Source organism: Ascaphus truei, chromosome 1, assembly GCF_040206685.1.
Source record: "Ascaphus truei isolate aAscTru1 chromosome 1, aAscTru1.hap1, whole genome shotgun sequence".
Lineage (NCBI taxonomy): Eukaryota > Metazoa > Chordata > Amphibia > Anura > Ascaphidae > Ascaphus > Ascaphus truei.
In genome coordinates this window covers 382,764,649-382,784,852 of record NC_134483.1, presented here as the reverse complement: position 1 = coordinate 382,784,852, position 20,204 = coordinate 382,764,649, and the positions used below count along the sequence as shown (strand labels likewise).

The 20,204-nt window shown below is 36.7% G+C and overlaps 1 protein-coding gene across 2 annotated transcripts in view; it reads right to left on the bottom strand.

The window, feature by feature from the left end:
• Positions 1-2,014: 2,014 nt before the first annotated feature.
• Positions 2,015-20,204, bottom strand: part of GLRA3 (glycine receptor alpha 3) — a 212,274-nt gene continuing 194,084 nt past the window's right edge. The window contains exons 9-10 of one of the 2 annotated variants that reach the window (XM_075611143.1): positions 10,002-10,121; positions 2,015-7,138 (exon numbers count right to left, since the gene is read on the bottom strand). In XM_075611143.1, the coding sequence (XP_075467258.1) occupies positions 6,860-7,138; positions 10,002-10,121 (399 nt within the window). In that variant the 3' untranslated portion in view covers positions 2,015-6,859. The remainder of the gene's footprint in view (positions 7,139-10,001; positions 10,122-20,204) is intronic. The other variant, XM_075611154.1, reaches the window with a different exon arrangement.

Sequence of the window (20,204 nt, the reverse complement as noted above, 5' to 3'; positions counted from 1 at the left end):
ATAGACCTTGTTGTTTTTATGTTACCTCTTTTTAAACAACTTGGTAAACTATTCCACATTTATATTTTATATCATGTTCAAAGTTAATGACAAATATTATGGCACATGTCTTTTATTACAGCACTCAAATTATATTAAAATAATGACATTTACAGTAGTCCTTTCTGTTAACTGACACAAGTATATATATATATATATATATATATATATATATATATATATATATATATATATATATATATATATATATATATATATATATGTATATATATGAACATACAAACATAGGCAATGTTTATTTGTTGCATATTTGACAAGCATGTACAGTATGTGAAGTGCAATAAAATTCAAGCATATGGTACGACCCAATTCTTTTCTTTTTTTTTGCGAGAATTGAAGCAAATGCTTTATTTCACATTCTACTGATTTAAACATCTTCCATTTCTATTTTATATTATGTCTGTATCTTTGAAGCAACAGTTTTAAATGAAATATAACTGTATTGAAGGAGAATGATATTCACAAGCAAGTATATAACCCACTGTTTCATATTTATTTAACGTTTTTCGAGTTTAACCTTTTCACAGAGTAAGCAGTTTGGTTTTACAGATTGTTGCCATGTTACATTCAACATTTTAAATTCATTTTGGTAGGTTTAACTTATTAATTTGTAATGTTTAATATAATATACAATTATTGCTGAAATAGAATACACATAAAGTATATACATATTTTCTAACTATACTAACCAGAAATGGTTAAGGAAGACTTCTATGTTGGATTTCTTATACAGGAAATTTTGTAATAATTAATCAACGTTGATATAATATTTCGTTTATACATATTTTGGGTATCTTTACAAGGATCCTATTAATCTTTGGAATTCAGGTTCCTCTCTATTTATGGTGAAAGGATTTTCACTCCATGATTGAACAAATGTCAAAACATTTTTTTCAAAGGCATCTTTGCATTTGCAAATACATTTTCATTTTTCCTTTGATGACATATTTGATTATTTTAAATGTAAAGATTAAGAGGCCTGTGTACTAAGCGTCAAAAACAGCTTTGAAGTCAAACTCAATTTAACTTGCACTTGTGCGCACCTATGTACAATACTAAAATGTCTCCATCAGTGCCAGTCACAATAAAATGTGTGATTTATTTAATTTATATTGGCGCATAGTATGTATAATGTCTGCGCACCACGAAATCAAAGAAAAATTGGGTCAAAATTGTCAGTCAATTTGAACTTGGCATAAACCTTTTAAAGACTTAATAATGTTCACGGAAAATGAGAAATATTCCCTTTTAGTACATACCATTTACATCTGCATGCCAATCACAGATCATTTCTGTGCGCCAAAACAGATAAAAAAAAAAAAAAATTCTTGCAGGTGGCACAGGTGGAGACATTTGAGCTTAGTATGTACAGTAAATGCACACAAGTGCAATAGAAATTGAGTTTGACAAGAGCAAATTTTGCAACGCTTAGTACATATTGTAGACCCTAAAATGTTAGTACAAATGCAGCCACCAGTATTAGAACAGTTACCTGGGAAATTCTGGGAGGTTCTGGGGCATTCTCACAGTAAATGCCTCAACATTTCTCTGAGATTCTTAATGGCCCATCGAATTAACACAGCGGGGGGTACCTGCAGTCCCATTCAAACTGAATGGAACTGCAGGGACCCCTGCTGTGTTAATCCGATGGGCCATTAAGAATCTCACAGAAATGTTGAGGCATTTACTGTGAGACTGCCCCATAATTTCCCAGACATGAGTTCTAATACTGGTGGCTGCATCTGTACATACTGTAGTGCCGACGAGTATTCTAAAACAAATCTGGGGCAATCACCAACAAGACCCAGGTACATGCTGGGTACATCCTGGGTACATGCTGCAACATTTCAGTGACATTTCTGCAGACAGACTAATGGCCCATCGGATTAAAAGCGGGGGTCCCTGGCAGTCCCATTCAAACTGAATGGGACTGCCAGGGACCCCTGCTGTGTTAATCCGATGAGCCATTAGTCTCTGCAGAAATGTCACTGAAATGTTTGCAGCATGTACCTGGATATTGTTGGTGATAGCCCCAGATTTTCCAAGGCAAGTTTAAGGCAAGTTTTAAAACACTCGTCGGCGCACCTTTACGTCCCTTTGTTAAATCTCACTTAAGCATTTTCAAGTTATTTAAAGGGACGGTGATATGTTATAATGGTTAAGACTGATTCTTTTTATCTAAACAACAAACAAGTAAACATATTTGTATATTTTTTTTTTACTCCAACTGTCCTTTTGGGTGGCTGTTAAGGAAGGAGTGATTCTCGTAGCATGAGGTGTGACATGTAAGACAATCATTTTCGTCCTCAGGGCCCGTCTTCATTAAAACAATATAAAATATCCAGACTTTCAGAAATTATGGCACAACCCTAAGTCCCCTCTCACAGTTCGAAGCACTGCAGCAGCTTTAAGATACTGTATATTAACACCAATAAACATAGATTTTTCTTCTAGCTTAATTTACTGTACCACACTGCAGTGTTGAACTATTGTACACCATTTAAAGTGACATTCTGGGTTCCCCATCACTTTCCATTGCTGTTTTTGTTAACAGATTCTGATAAAAGAGATCACTCTGAGTTCAGTGCCTTAGAATAGAATAATGGCCACCAGCAACTTTACTGCTGTTGGATCAGCACTATGAACACATCTTACTATTTCTAATACCCCAATGCCTTCCAAGATCTTTTATATCCAAAAATGTAAGAAATAAGTTTGATTTCCTGGCATTACACATTTATCAACCTAATAGTATGTATGTATCCTGAACTGGAAAACACAGGTTTGCATGATAATTTCCAACATTTTACCTAAAGTTATAATGAGAAAGCAAAGGTAATATATAGATGTAGCCCATCTAATGTTCCCTGCAGCCGGAGAATACCGGGGAAAGCCAGTGGACAACATGGAGCTGCTATGGCTGCTCGCGGCTGTCACATTCTCTGGCGCCTCAGCTTTTTTCCCACAGCTCTGGGGAAAGTAATTTGTGCTACAGTACATCTGTATGTCGTCTGCTTTCTTCCTTCCCATATAATATCTATGAAAAATACAGGTTTAAATCGTATTGTAAAAAACAGAAAGACAAGGCGCACAACGCACATAGTGTGATAGAGTATAAAACGTGACTTTATGGTTAAATCGTATTGTACCTACAGTACATGTTAATCATTGCTCCGCACTAGCAAAGCTAATAACAATTTGCATGCCAAGAACTCCTAAACTCTCCAACTCTAATTTGCAATGATTCGTTCTGTAACTGCTATACTGTACAAACACGTACTGTATGCAATGCTTATATTTTGAGCAATGGAAAAAAAACCACACACTGCAAACCTTATCTAAATGTGACAGACGGTTAAAAGAAAGTATTAGACAAAAATGTTCAAAAAAAGAAAGATTAAGCTACAGTAGTTGTTCTTTCATCTTAAAAGAGATGTTGTTTATTTTAATTGGAATGTAAGAAAATAATATTTGAATGCCACATTATAAATAACAATTTTATTTAAAAAAAGGTTCTTAATGGTGGTGACGGTTTCAATGTGTTAATGATGCTATTAATTAATTTAATGTATTAAGACAATTTTTGTTAATACACCAAAAGAAAGCTCAGATTTAATGGATTGCACTGCAGCTCTTGTATAGAATATATAGGTAACAGCACTGCCCACAGGCTGTATTGCATAACATTTTTCTAAAACGGGATTTGGCACCACAAAAGCTTTGAAAATATTTTGGGCCATATCAATTTAACAGTGCTATGCCAAAACACACCTTCCAATTCCGGAAGACATCATATGGCCCTTGTACTGTGCTTTATGGTATAGTACTGTGCAGTAAGTATGGGCTATTAAATTTACACTTTCATTTCAAAGCTGAGTTTTATGAAACGTACAGTACAAGTACCTTACATTATATGTATTGTGGCATAGGCATTTATGTGACATTTGTCTCTTTATTTGCTCACATAATTATACTGTTTGAGCATGGACACTAATATCTGGTAATATTAAAACTCACAAACTGCCGTACCTCTGCAAACAAAGCTGAAAATAGTACACCGGCTTAAATTATTTCTGTCAAATTGTAGTGAACTTTTTAGAGAGAATGACGTTTATTTGGTTTAATTGTCACAAATTGACTAAAGAGTCAAATATATAGTTTACAACTTGTTTTAAACCTTTTACCTTTTTATTAACTAAACTCAATTAACAGTCTAATGTTACATATAGTGTGTATACCTGTATCCAGATGATTTAAAGAAAGTGACAAATGTAAGCATAAGGGAATCATTTAAACACATTGGTTGTATAGCATTTTTTATCTTCAGTTACTGTGTACATTGAATCTGTTCACAAACCATTTTCAACAACGAAAAGAGTAACATAAAAGCACACATTACTGGTTGGTGAGCAGGCTATATGGTGACAAACAGATCATAACCGTCCATGCATATATTAGCTACAGTATGCAAATAAATGAAACACATTTTAGTATACTGTAGGTGAACATAGCATTCAATTACTAAAATGAATTGTCTTCATGAGATAATCCAGAACTGTTTTTAATTAGGTGATTTACAATTCCACAGGTTTATCACCATAAAAACCCTTGTTGCTGTCCCTAATGTTCAATGCAAAGATATGCAATATGTTTGAAGCCATGAAACAGATGTTTGCTTTTAGCTCTGTTTTGTATTCTCTGAGGTGTATTCTGAATAATAAAAATGCCACAACATATAAAAGGCAGCGAGAATGAAGGAATCATGCAATAAGCTCTTATATTGATATTGATTATGGATAATGCAGTATATATATATCACATATTTACAGCTATGTGCCGGACAGACCTGACCGTTATATGTATAATTAAAGAGAGTGTTGTACATTGTGACGCATAGTCCATTATTTTAATACTGTATAAGATATTTTATATAAGATAAAGTACAATATTACTTTGCTTTTTAAGTGTACTAATATCTCTATTTTGTTTTTATATATCACCAAACTATGGATAAGACAGAGGAAATGAGCTGGAAATGGGTAAACAGTAGAGATGGGCAAATCCGCCCAAATTAGTTTCCCGGAGTTTCTCGCGTTTTCCCCCCAAGATCTGTTTTGTAGTGTCAAATCCAACAGTGTAGTGTAAAAAAACAGATTTGATCGGTTTTAATCCGCGTGGATTGAACAAAAACTGCCATTGGATACAATCCATTGACGGATTTGTAGAATCTAATGAGTGGATTCAGAGATCCATTGGCGGATTCTTAAAAATCCGTCAACGGATTGCTGAATCCATAAATTGAATGCTACAAGTCCGTCAATGGATTGTATTGGCAATCATAATAAACAAATCTGCAAAACCCGAATCCCTCTTTGTGACATTGATCCGCTGAAATCCGCGGAGCAAAGGAACCGGCAGATCCATTGCGGATCCAAATCCGGCCAAAAAATTGCCCATCTCTAGTAAATAGGACTTGAAGCTTATTCATGTTACAGAATACTGTGAAAAATGACATAAACATATATTAGGATTTCTATGAATGGTGATAACATCATTATTTTGATGCATTTTAACACATTTAGATATTGTATATTCATTTATAATTTAGACATACTTTATGTATTGCACCATACCCTTTCTTCCACTATTCTTACTCTGACACTATTGGGCTGATGATCCAAACATCAACCAAGTGAAGCAGGAAAAATACAATGGGGCTCTTGCCACAAAACAATTCTTTGAAGTCAGCTAAGAAAAGAATGCAGTATAGACTGATTCTAAAAAAAAGCACTCAGATACAGTATTAACAAAACTAGAACCATCCTACAGTAATGACATATAAAAGGGTGCTCCATCATATAAATAGCTAGTGCTAATAAATTGAGTTTGCACATGGTCCACATGTATACTAAATGCTACATTTACACTGAAGAAACATTAAATACATTCTAACGGAGGAAATATCCCCTATAACTTTTCTTTCAATCATTGAAAATCATTAAACTCAGTACAAAATATTTTCCTGATAATGTTATAATATAACTATCTCTTTAAAATAATGCAAAATCTCAAAGAACTAATATATATATATATCTCAGAATTGTTAATAGGGTGGTAACAGGTACCACGTATTGTGTGGAAGTAGCAAGGCCATTCAGAAATATGTTGCTATTGTGGTTTTCACAGTATTATAAGAGTCTAAGCAGAAGTTCTCATCAAATTGGACAATGCTTGACTGGAGCCTACGCTCCCTTAGGCATTACATGGTCATTTATTTTAAGTTCAAGGGGAAGCTATTTTCCATTTACAAAGTATCGTATGCCAGCCTGATTATGGTTATGCCCTATATATTTCCTGTACTTGTACAAAATGTACCATTGATCTTATTTCAAGAAAATATTATTTTCTACGCAAAAATATAAGAAGTCAATGCATTGACAAGTTTTAAAAGTTGAAAAAAAATCTGTTGTATGCAAATATTATAAGTTGTAGTCACAGTTGTAGCATTTAAGCAAACCGTTTTGGTCCTGTTTTGTAAAATTGTTTTATAAATAGTATCATTTAAAAAAAATGAAGTATGTGTATCGATCTCACGGAATCATTGTGTATATAAACAATTGGCAGTATATTGTAGCTGTAATGCATATTGTTGTGGTTTTCCAATAGTAAAAGATTTTCATTTAGTTGGGAGGAAATAAAAACAGATACTGAAACTTCATTGGTTAATGTATCATACTGTAACTTTGCACAGCTAGACTCTTGCTGAATATACCAGCCTGTACAACATCCATTCATTCTTTTAATCTTGCTGCTGGTGAATGTCCTCATGTCTGAGAATTTTATAGATAACCCAGTAGAATATGTTGAAAATCAAAAAGGTTAGAGGGAATCCAGCTCGTGAAATTGTGTCAATCTTCTTTGCTCTGTCGATAAATATCTTCCTCATCTCGTCATGGGATTTGGGTGCTGCTATAGCTGGGTTTATTGGTCCCTTTGGAGTAACCCCATCTTTTGCTTGTAGACATGGTCCCATTCCATAGGCTGTAAAACTAAAACGGCTTTCCCTTACCTCATCATCCTGCAAAGACAAAGTTACACTTCTTTAATTACATGCAAAAGTACAGCTGCCTACAGCTGTATATCTTTAAACACTATGCATATCTTGTACATTCTCATTTATGCAAATAAATATGTTTGTCTACATTGCAGGCTGTGTATCTAAGAAAATGTTAAATTGCTGCATTCAAAGTGGTGCCAAGAGAGGGATTTTATATATATATATATATATATATATATATATATATATATATATATATATATATATATATATATGTCCGTTAGTAACGATATTCAAGCAGCAGTCCCGCATAAAATAAATATAATGTTTTTAACAGCATTGGGTCCGTCAGAGCTGAACCCCGTTACATGCAGCCAAAGGGAACGATCTGCTTTCCAACATATTTACAGTGTAATTATATGGCCATCCAATAAGAAGGCACAGAGAATAAGATGTTGCTTCCTGTTGGCTCACAGGACAATAAGAGGGTTCCAATGCTGTTAATAAAAAATAAAGTAAAAAAAAAAAAACTGCAACCAGGATTGTTGCTTTAATGTGTTCCCCGCCCTCCCATTTATTTTCCCCAGTGAGAGATTTTGAGAGGAGTTACAGGTCCTACTAAAATTGATGAAATGTTTACATTTTTGCGACTCTCTGGCTATCATTTTTCTTCCGTTACAACCTCTGCCATACAAGTGAGGGAATAAACTTCTGTGGATAACAGATCTGCATCAAATACTAAAGAAGAAAACTATGACGATAACATATGGGCTAACACTTTATTAGGTTGTAAAAAGGAACCAAAAAAAAAGTATCAGCATTTTGATTTTAAAGCCAGACCTTCATCAGGGACATAGAAATGTGAGAAGTTGTCACAGTTCTATTTGTGAATATTTTTTAAAAAATATTTTTAAATGTTTACGGGTTCCTATGATATGAATACTCTTTTCTGAGGTGGAGAAGATATCAGCACCACTCATATAAATGGGATATGGAAGCAGCTGCAGAGCATATCGAATAAGAAAGTAACAGGGTTATTTATTACAATGCCACAGTTTTTATCACATCATTACCTTTAAGACAGATAGGTACAGATAGGTACAACAGTATGGTAGTCTAGTGAATAACTCTCTAAGACCATTATTTTCTTCATACATGATAAATCTTCTAAATAATGGGGCTGATGGAACTAAACAGCGTAGGCATTTTAACACTAAAATTCACTTTAATGAACTTTTCACTAGTTATATTTACATTGTTTGGGCTTTACCAAAGAAGTTCTAGGTTACCTCGACAAATTGTAGTATTCACTACTTTCCAGGAAAATGCCAAACATACCTGCTGTCATTAGATAATGACATGAAATGAAATATATAAAAGCTGCAATATACCTGATAAGAGTAATGGGTGTGGATTACACTGGAGACGTTCAAGATAAAACAAAACTAGCAGGGTAAACACAAGTCACATCACAAAGCATAAATCTTACCTAAAAAGCAAGAAGGTACCTCTCCTGTAAAAACATAAATTGGAAGATATATTCTATATTTTAAAGCACTTAAGCAGTGTGGTTTCAATTATGATTTATAAAACTATATTTCATAAATGAGCCTTGTGCCCTCTGCTGCTTCTCAGGAAAACTAATTTTCATGATCTGCCCGCTCTTGCTCTATATTCAATTATGTGATATTATTATTTTATTACCTTTACAGCAAGAACACTGAATTATCTACATACTGTTCAGTAAGTAGTATTACACTATAAGCTATAGCCGGGTCTAAAGGGATGGAAATACATTTTTAAATTAGGAAAAATAGTAGACATAATAAGTTTAGTATTTAACCATACAGTGTAATTCAAGTATTAAATTAAATTAAAGGGATTGTGTGTGCCTAATAAGTGATTTTCACATTTGTCAACAAGGGATGAATTACCTTTAGCTTTGGACTTTGTTCCTTGTTAACACGGATCTAGTTTGTAAATGTTGAATAAGCACCTTGGGTAATGAACAAATAGAAGACTGTTCCTCAATATAGCCAGATAAGATTGTCAATATAATTTTGGAAGCATTACGAAGTATGCTACAGAACATGGCCCTTGTAATAATAATAATAATAATAATAATAATAATAATAATGTGTGCATGAATTGATGGGCAAATTGACTTGGCCATGGCACAGATTATTTTTGCAGTGATTATTCTGCTTATTTTGTAAACTCTGCCAGTGCATACATTTAGCTACTAATAACTGGAAGCTTAAAAACACCATACAATGGTGGCATTAACTGGCATACACTGATAACAACTACAAATGTCAATTTAATATGTAAGTAACTCCTTGTCACCAATAAAAGATTTGAAAGTAGAAGGTGCAAAGTAAGTAAGTAAAAGCCCCCAAAAAGTAGGTGGTGTTTTTAATAACTGTATCAAATATGATAACCTTTCTTGGTAAAAGATCTGGCAGGACGCATAACTTTAAATAGCGTCTGCTCTAAATAGTGAACACCCACTGTAGCCAAGCATACAGTAGGTCTCTAATTTATATAAAAAAATATTAGAGTGGGTAAAGCACATACAAATACTACTAATAATATGGAACACGTCAATGCACTTGTTTTATCTACAGCACATGAATTGAATATTAGAGTGCTTTTTATATTTCCTTATTATTTTGTTTCTGCAAAGTCTTATCTAAATTTTACTCTGAATTGTAGAATTTTACAATTTAGGTTAGTTTACTAAATTAACAAGACAGGTACCTTAATATCAACTATATAATCACACATGGTTAGCAATGAAGGTTAACATGGGAAAACAAGGGCTATATTAATGACTGGATTTCACAGTTTGACAAATGGGATATTTGTTTGTCACATAGTTTACCCTGAAATTTGAACTGTAGATTTGAGCCAAAGTCCCGTATATAGGTTCTGCACTTCTCATGCCATTGCTACGCCGCAATGATTCAAGGTTTTCATTTCCACCAAGCACTCCCTCAACATTCTTTCATCATAATGGAAGGGTTAAAGCAAAAGAAATAAAAAAAAAAATCATAATTGTAAAATCCATGTTTGTAAAAATGTCTTCATAATCAGAGACATGTCATGATACTGAGGAATGGAAAGTAATTTAAACTGACAAACCGTTTTAACTTTTTAACGTTTTAGATGAAAAGTAAATGTAGCAATGCAGTTGAGGTACAAATTAAACCAGTGGCCCAAAAAATTAGCAAATAATTTAAACTATATTATACAAATGTTACTCGTTGGGGTTATCCCTAAACTTTTATTCGTTTGCCTATGGCCTAATAAAATATATTTTTATCATGCTTTGAGTAATCCACCTTTATCTTTTTTCACGGAGGAGCTGTGCACCGCCTAACCACTCTCCCACGGGTCTCCACTTCCGGTTCTTGATCTACGGCAGTATTGGTATTTGGTACCTTCCAGATTAAAACAAAAATATCCTATAGTCTCAGACAGATGTTGACGTAACTGTTCGATGAAAGGTTCATTTTTTCATATATAGTGGTCTTGCTCTAAAATACAAACCTTTTGGATACAAGTTGTAGAAGTCATAAAAAAATGACTGGTTTTAGTCTCCAGTTGGATCCTTTAGTGGTTTTGTTGGGTGAAGTAGATGTGGATAAAAAGTATGTCCTTAAATCTAACACTAGTTTTCTAATCACACATTTACTATTAACCGCTAGATTGTGCATTGCTTCCAACTGGAAGAAGGTATCAGCACCAAATATGTCACAATGGTTGACTAGAGCATGGGAGTTATGTGCTTTAGAGAGCATTCATTTTTCCTTACAACAAAAACACTCTAAATTTATGGATATCTGGTTTCCTTTCTTGTCTTATTTGGAAATACATAATTCTATCATAACGAGACCTGATGATGCTGGGAGTTATATTATATAGATTATAAAAATCTGAATTTTCTTTTTCATATAAATACAGCTCAACCCCGGTGTAGTGTGATCCGCTTCAACACGAATCTGCTTATAATGCGGTCTGAGCATGGCTCCCGAGATTTGAAAACCTCCATTTTGCCGTGCGAGGACTTACCGCCATCTAGATCTGTCTCTCCTCTTTCTTTTCAGCTCTCTCCTCACTTCATATGGCTGTGTCCATGTGCTCTCCTCTCGACAGCTGTCAGCTCTCGTGTGCGGCGTCGCAGAGGAAGAAGGGTCACATGACACAACACACATTTTTTAAACATTCAATTCAATGCTTTAATGCTAACGGCCACATACACATACCTACACCATGTGGGAATTGAACATTAATATTAATACATTTTATATAATACACCTGAAGGGATAGAACTTTGGACCTTCCACATGAAGTGAGGAGAGAGCTGACAGCAAAGAGGAGAGAGATCTAGATGCGCTCTCATTCTGTGGCCCCCAAGGACCGCGTTATAATGGGGTTCAGCTGTACATATTTATTTATTCTGAAATGAAGAGGTCTCAGATATGAAGATTGTGTCTTTTTTTATTTTGTTGCAATGTCTAATGTTCTTACAGAATACTGTACCTAGATAATATATGAGCTATGGTAACGGGGGGGGGGGGGGTAAAAGTTTAGTAGTTATTAATAAGTTTAGTTTTTTTGATGCTAGATTTATATAATATACTGTAGATGATTTGACAGTATGTTATTCAGTGTTTTAAATATTTTATATATATTCATTCTACTATGTAGGTTTAATTGTTTTATTTATATTGTTTCATATTATTCAAAAACTAATAAAAATATTTTTTTGTAAAAGCATACTTTAATGAGGTATTTCTTTTTTTAATGAGTGTCTGTTAATTTACTCTTAATACAGTATATTGATTCTATATCTAATTTTCTTTTTGATACCACAGGTACATCTTTCCTTCTCTAGACCTATGTGGTATTGTCAAATATCCTCTCTACTGTATGTCTATTTTAGTCTCTTGTGGCAAAGAATCAATAAATGACTACATCGTTGAAGAAAAATGTCAGTTTTGTTCTTTATTGAAACTACAGCCCAGGAAGATGTACTGTTTTCGGCACCAGGATAGCGACCGCAACTGCCCTAGTGCCGGAGAATTATTGCTATGTGTGATCCGATCCGGAAACATGGATGCTCCGCAGCGATAATGCATCATCATCTCTGGGGTCACAGCTTTAAGCTTTTTCCGCCACGGCTCCAGAGACAGAAAGTCCTGCTACATCTGTATCTTCTATGCTGTCAACATTCAATAAACGGAATAGATTTGCTAACAAAAAATACCTCTTTTCAGTATGACTATCGTGGGTAGAGCTGAGGATATCCAACTTGCCCTAATCGGTTTTCTTGCTGCTAATAATATTATTTCAATTACTGTTGTTTTTTTCTTTTTTTCTAGACTTTTTCTCCTGCTGGTGCCTGTTTTATATCACAGGCTAATTCTGTTCTGTGCATTAGTTTGTATAGCTTTTCTCTCCCAATGTCTGCTATTATTAATTGGTTAATGATTAACATTTCCAGAAGCATCTCATGTACGTTTCCTATCTCTGGAAAATCTTTTTCGCCCGGACTCCTTCCTCTTCTGTTTATGTAATTAGTGAAGTGGCGATCATGTGATCACTCTGAGGAGCGGGCTCGCGACCACAATATACGAGAGGGATGTGGTACTCTGAAGATGCAGCCCCTCTTGAACACAAAGGGTTAAAGTAATGGTCTGTGCCTCGCAAACAAATTTTAAATTTACTTCACATTGAGGAAAAGCTATTGTGACCATCTTTTAGAACAATTTATGCAATATTCATGCTTTAAAAGCATAAAGACGAAGAGGCTTCCTAAAATATATATATTTTCTTTAAATAGAAAGTGGAACCATTCGTCTGTCAACAAATTCTGTGGTTCTCTGGGGTTTGTAAATGAAACATGAATGGTAGTCTCCGTAACCCCAAGTAGAAATGTGTATACTTTTCACCAACTTTTGCAAATAAAATTAGCCTTTTTTATAACAACAGTTCACATTAATCTGCAAGGTTTGCCTAAATAAATTGTCTGGCATTAAACGTCAATGAGCAAGGTCACGTAGCCCTTTATATACTGCCATTTATTGCCAATTTGTAAAATTTCTGTTGAAAATGGCAACATTTAAAAAAAAAAAAACATTTTTGAACATTGTGAAAATGTAGCAAAAAACGCAACACTTTCTAAGCATTTGCAATACATTTTGCACTTTGAAGGCATTTTTACACTTATTCTAGTATTATTTCACTTCAAACACTTGGCAAAACTATTCCTTACACATGACACACAATAAGCCAGGGAAATTATCACTGCCAAATAATTTTATTTCTTAGTAACAGAAGATGTTATCTGTCAATAACTTCAAGAACGATGTTAAAACAAATAGTGTTTAAAGGGAGTTGTCTTTCTTAATAGACTCACTGGGGTTCAATTCAGTATACTTTGACAATGGAATTGTATTTCTTAAGATTTTATTGCATGACTACATCAGGAAAAATGTATTTTGTCTACAAATTCGTTTTGGCTATGTAATTTAGTGATTAGCTGGAAACTCGTAAAATTACATACAGATGTAGCCAGACTTTATGGTAGCGTGACGGTGCTGAATGCGGCCTGGGAGGATTAATGCTGTGGGAGATCTCATTGAAAATAATGGACCCCCGCAGTACTATTGTGGCAGCCACCTCCTATAGTATCTCCGATTTACAGTGTGTCATCCGCGGCTGACCCGAACGGAGAGGCCGGATACATCTATATTCATGGACTATTCATTAAGGTGCAAGTTTGTATATAACACAGAATGTCACGGCCACAAATCTCTCCTCAAATAGATAGGTAAAATAGAGATATTTCTCTCTCTCCATCTCTCCACTCTAGCATAAGCCTAATTTTACATATCTGATGGAGGTGAGATTTGTGAGCGGTATTGCTGCAAATCAGGTGAAAAGTGTCAAACGTTTCCATTTTTATGCATATAATATTATCATTAAAAAAATGTAGAACAATTTTTTTATTTCAGAAGTTGAGTTGCATGTATGGAAAAAGAGTGAATAAATAGAGAAAAAACACCAGATTTCCATGTTTTTTTTACGGGTGACTTTGCATTGGCAATATCAGATTTGAATGAATAGGCCTCACAATTTTCTACTCTTCCAAACAGTTTTCTGTTCTGCTCCCTGCTGAAAACAGAGCATATTACCTGTCTAGATGTACCACTAGGTTAAATCTGGGTTTGTAATTTCAAAATGCTACTGTATATTGCTAACTGATACATCATTGGTTGCTGTTATTTTGTCTAAGCAAATGTTTATTAGTACAATATATTATTACATAGGTAATAAAAAACTAATCGCCTATAATATACAATGTCCTAAAGAATGGTATGTGCAAAGGAGGTAGTTAACACATATTAAACAGAATGAACTCAAGAAGAAGAGTTCAAAAGCACCCCTCTACAGTATATGCACTCTTACCTAGTAATATTGAGTGACCCTTTAAACCACAAGATGAATACCTACAACCAGGAACTAGAGAGCGAAAGACGACGAAAAACAAAAAATAATTTAATACATCATAAAATATATACACTCAAAAATTAAAATATGTGATTGAATACCCTCAGAGGAGCAGTGGAGAAATGATAGGGACATATCAATCTAATTGACTGTATATATATTGGTATTAACAGAGAATATCCCTATCTCTCCCTGCGGTTGGATTAGGCATGTGATACCCACTATGGCTAGGCAATAAAATAACAATTACCTCAGATAAATAGTGTGGTATTTAGCAAACAGTCAGGCAAGGTTAGTCTTTAGTACAGGGTAAGTATGCTCATTCAAGTTGTTCCACATTGGGATGATGTTGTGGTTATTTTGGGGGTTCAATAGGAGCTTGTTAGGTGTCCAGTATATTCCACATTGGGATGACCCTGATTTCTTGAAAATGCAATAAACCACAGACTCTATCCTAGCCTGAATAATGCCACATAGTATCACGCATATAAAGCAACAAAATCAACTGTTGTTACGCTTGTAAGGGCAGCCATCCGTTCAGTACTATCCTTCTAATGGCAACACCACTTCCCTAGCTCTCATGTGAATAGTATATAGTATACAGACTTAGCCAAATAGTTGCTGCATATAGTACTTAAATTGAAACTGCAGTGGGTTACAGCGAACCCCAGCCGAAACAGTATGCAGTTTGTATATACAAAGTTACAATCACAGCTGTATGGAAACAGCACGCAGCTCGTCTGCACAGGACAGGCAGTGAAGTCACTAGTATGAGAGGTGTGGGGAAGGGAGGGAGGGGAGAACGGGTTACGGCGAACCCAGACTCCTCCCCCTGAAGAAGTGCGTCACACGCGCGAAATACGTGTTAGTGATACTGACGTCACGAGGTTGACGTCACAGAGGAGCGACTGCGGTGCCTGTTCCAGATACCCACACGGCTTGTATACCTCTTGGCCTCTGCCTGGGTTCGCCGTAACCCGTTCTCCCCTCCCTCCCTTCCCCACACCTCTCATACTAGTGACTTCACTGCCTGTCCTGTGCAGACGAGCTGCGTGCTGTTTCCATACAGCTGTGATTGTAACTTTGTATATACAGACTGCATACTGTTTCGGCTGGGGTTCGCTGTAACCCACTGCAGTTTCAATTGAAGTACTATATGCAGCAACTATTTGGCTAAGTCTGTATACTATACAGTATACGATTCACATGAGAGCTAGGGAAGTGGTGTTACCATTAGAAGGATAGTACTGAACGGATGGCTGCCCTTACAAGCGTAACAACAGTTGATTTTGTTGCTTTATATGCGTGATACTATGTGGCATTATTCAGGCTAGGATAGAGTCTGTGGTTTATTGCATTTTCAAGAAATCAGGGTTATCCCAATGTGGAACAACTTGAATGAGCATACTTATCCTGTACTAAAGACTAACCTTGCCTGACTGTTTGCTAAATACCACATTATTTATCTGAGGTAATTGTTATTTTATTGCCTAGCCATAGTGGGTATCACATGCCTAATCCAACCGCAGGGAGAGATAGGGATATTCTCTGTTAATACCAATATATATACAGTCAATTAGATTGATATGTCCCTATCATTTCTCCACTGCTCCTCTGAGGGTATTCAATCACATATTTTAATTTTTGATTGTATATATTTTATGATGTATTAAATTATTTTTTGTTTTTCGTCGTCTTTCGCTCTCTAGTTCCTGGTTGTAGGGATTCATCTTGTGGTTTAAAGGGCCACTCAATATTACTAGGTAAGAATGCATATAGAGGGGTGCTTTTGAACTCTTCTTCTTGAGTTCATTCTGTTTAATACAATATATTATTGTAAGAATTCTTGATGCAGTTCGGTTTTTCCAGGTTGACTGCCCTTTTTGCTCAGTTCAGCCATATTGTTTACTGGCAGCCTGCTAAATACAGATGCAGTGGTCATTATTCGAACATTTTGCCTGGGTACATTTTGCATTGTGCCGCGCGTAGATTGCGATACATTCATAAGTTTTGCCGCTGCAGACATAATGACCCATCATATTAACACAACAGTGGTCCCTGCTGTGTGAGTCCTACCAGGGTCTGCCTTTCTGTAATAGACACGCAGTAAGAGGGCTGAATCAGTCACTCTAACTGCGTGCCTCTCACAGGCAATCGCGGGTTTTTTATTTAATTGTTAACATTACAGTAATGTAGCAGGAGGTCTCCGGAGCTGAACCATATTCATTTCAGGTACAGGGACCCCCTTCTTCCCGAGATACAGGCCCCGTTATGGGGTGCTAGTATCTCCTATGCATGGAAATGTCCCGGTCAGGTGGCGCGAGACATTTCCATGCATAGGAGATACCGGCACCCCATAATGGGGCCTGTTTCTTGGAAAATAGGGGGTCCCCGGACCTGAAACCAACGTGGTTCTGCTCCAGAGACCCCCTGCTACATTACTGTAATGTTTAAAATTAAATATCTACAAGGCACCAATACACAATGAACCCTGTGCTGTAAAAATAATATTTTTGTGGGAACTATATCCCCAATCTGATTGGATGAAGTACCACATGAGGGCAGCCATTTTAGATTTAATTATGTCATCTTAAAGGGAAATTAAGCATAGCCATTCTGATTGGCTGCTTCATTCCCTTTAAATGACTCTCACAGCCAATCACAGGCGTGAGAACCATTTGCCAATCAAATGTGACATTACAGGCCATATTTAAGGCTGTGAAGGCTCATTTGAGATCAAGAAGCCGGCAAGTCAACATCGTGGATTTAACAAGGGGTTTGATTGACAGATGAAGAAAAAGAAAGAAGATAAAGAAAGAAGATAAAGAAAATAAAGAAATGGTCACAGATGAAGAAAGAAGCATTTTGTTACCTGGTCCGGATCTTCATCATGGATTCATTGTGGATTTACATGGTTTTATTTATTTAATTGATTGGTTGGCTAGAGGTTTTAATTTTACAGTTTGGGGGTTTAGGTGCTTGTTGTATACTGTAGGTTTTATTATTTAGTATTTTGGATAGTCAGGCTTTTGTATTAGGGTGCCCATTGACTGCTATAGTAGCTTATTATGCCGTATTATATGGATATGATGTACTACTATAACAATCAATAGGTACAGGGTGGGTATAGTGGATCCGGGGTAGTTAGGCCTCCTGGGTGGGTAGCTGGTCAGGGTGGGTTAACCCCTTAATTACTTTAACGGTTATTAACCGTTAAGGTGATTAAGGGGCTAGGGGCCATTAGATTGTATTTATATTGTATGCTTTCTGGCAACTGAAGACATGGACCTGCAGTAAGTTGCCAAGGGCGCCCTTCACATTGCCAGGGGTAAGTAGAGCGTTTTTTATTTACTTTATTTATGCTGCATGGCTAATGTTGTGTTTAATAATGGGCAAATAATCTATTATCCATATCTGGATAATAGTTATTTTGTCCATTACTGTACTGTATGTGTTGGGTGGTGGGGGTGGGGGGGGGCGTTTGTATTAATTGTAATGTAGGCCATGTTTTATTTTCTTAAATACAGGATTGGTATCCCAGGCCAGCGGAGACCCACGGGGACCACCGGAGGACCCCCGGATGCCCACGGGAACCACCTGAGGACTCACAGAGGACACCTGTGGGTAAGAACCAGGGGCCACATAGCTGTGGGGGCCCTTGGGACTCACCTGAGGGCCCTCAGACACCCGTGGGAACCACCCGAGGGCCCCCAGACACCTGTGGGGATGACCCGGGGGCCCCAGACACCAACGGGGACCACCCGTGGACCCCGTTGGGGCCCACGGAAAACTTCAGGGACCACCTGGAGGCCACAGAGCCTAGTGGGACCACCCAGAGCCCCCCAGACACCCGTGGGCACCCCGTGGGCGCACTGTGGGGCCTGCAGACACCCGTGGTATTTGTCCTCTGGTATTTATCCTGTGTGTAAAATAAATAAATATTGGTTTTACAGTATGTGGAGGCATGGGGTAGGTTGTGTATTGGTGCTTACTAGATATTTAATTTTAAACATTAAAGTAATGTAGCAGGGGGTCTCCGGAGCAGAGCCGCATTGGTTTCAGGTCTGGGACACCCTGCTTTCCGAGATACAGGCCCCGTTATGCGGTGCCAGTATCTCCTATGCGTGGAAATGTCTCGCATCACGTGACCGGGACATTTCAATGCACTCTGTCCCTGGGTCTGGTTGGTTTTTCTGCATCCCTAACTCAGCCCTGCGGGTCCGCTTCCTGATTCGAGATGAGCACTGTCATAATTATTACATAAATTGTTAGTACAATTTATTACATAAACTCAGCGATTTTTATACATTAAATAGCAAAAGCTTTAAAAAGAGCTGTAAACATCTCATTATTTTTAAGGGCAAATCTGTTTCTGTTTAATCTCTGTAGCAAAACTGGCAAAAGTTCTTAGACTATTACACATGCAATTAGGTGCTCATGCTCTAAAATATGTAATGGTTATAAGTGGTTGGCATTTCATTAGTTCCTATGAGGATTAATTCTGTTATGTCGGTGATAAAATAATTATGTTCTCCATAGGAAGTGTCAGTTTTAATTACGATAAATTATGATATATGGCTATATCCCCTGCTACAAATATATGTATACTGTAGACAATACAGAATGAATCTGCTCCACCTATCACATGCTGCAATAAGGAATAAGAGATACTGCCCCTGATCTGCATGGCATCACCTGACAGCAGATATGGGATTGGCTATGAAGAAAAATGGATAGAATTAAGAAACCAGTTGTCAGTGAGACAAAAACAGAGATAGGTATTAACAGTCTGAGAGGCACACAGAGAGACAGCCCAGGTGACCGTGACAGGGGGTTAAGAGATACAGTCTGACACTCACAGAGGTGAAAGAGGAGGCTTGTAGGAGACTGCTAGCCAAGCAGAGAGGAAGTGAGAGACAGCAGAAGATACACATCTCTTACACACAGAGAAAAAGAGATGATCAAGCTACTTGTCAGGCTGTTACAGCCCTTTATCACATCTTCTGGGTATCCTTTGTGTATTACAAAAACCTCACAAATGTTTCACACTTAACATGCCTGCAATGCAACTACACACCATTTTGAGATAAGAGCTCCAACACAGTGATGGCTATATTATTGGCCTAAGTGGCTTCCACATTGGACACTGGGATTAATATAAGGGAAAATAGCGCAGCGTCCTCATTTATTGTGTATTGCATATCTACACACACACAAATCTTTCTCTCTCTCTCTCTCTCTCTCTCTCTCTCTCTCTCTCTCTCTCTCTCTCTCTCTCTCTATCTACATATATATATATATATATATGTACAGTGTTCGACAAATCCGGTCGCCCACACGCCCCGGGCGACTGGATTTGACATTGTGGCGACCTCCTATTGGCCCAAGCAGTGCACGTGTTTTTTTATTTTTTTTAAATTTTCCCTGCTCTCACTGGAAAAAAAAAAACACAATCCCCCTACCTGATTGCTGATTGGCACACGCTCCCAGGCTTTGTGGACGCGCGGCCAGGCTCTATATGAGCCTGCACCTCATGAGCGGCATTATTTTTCCACCAAGACACAGTAAG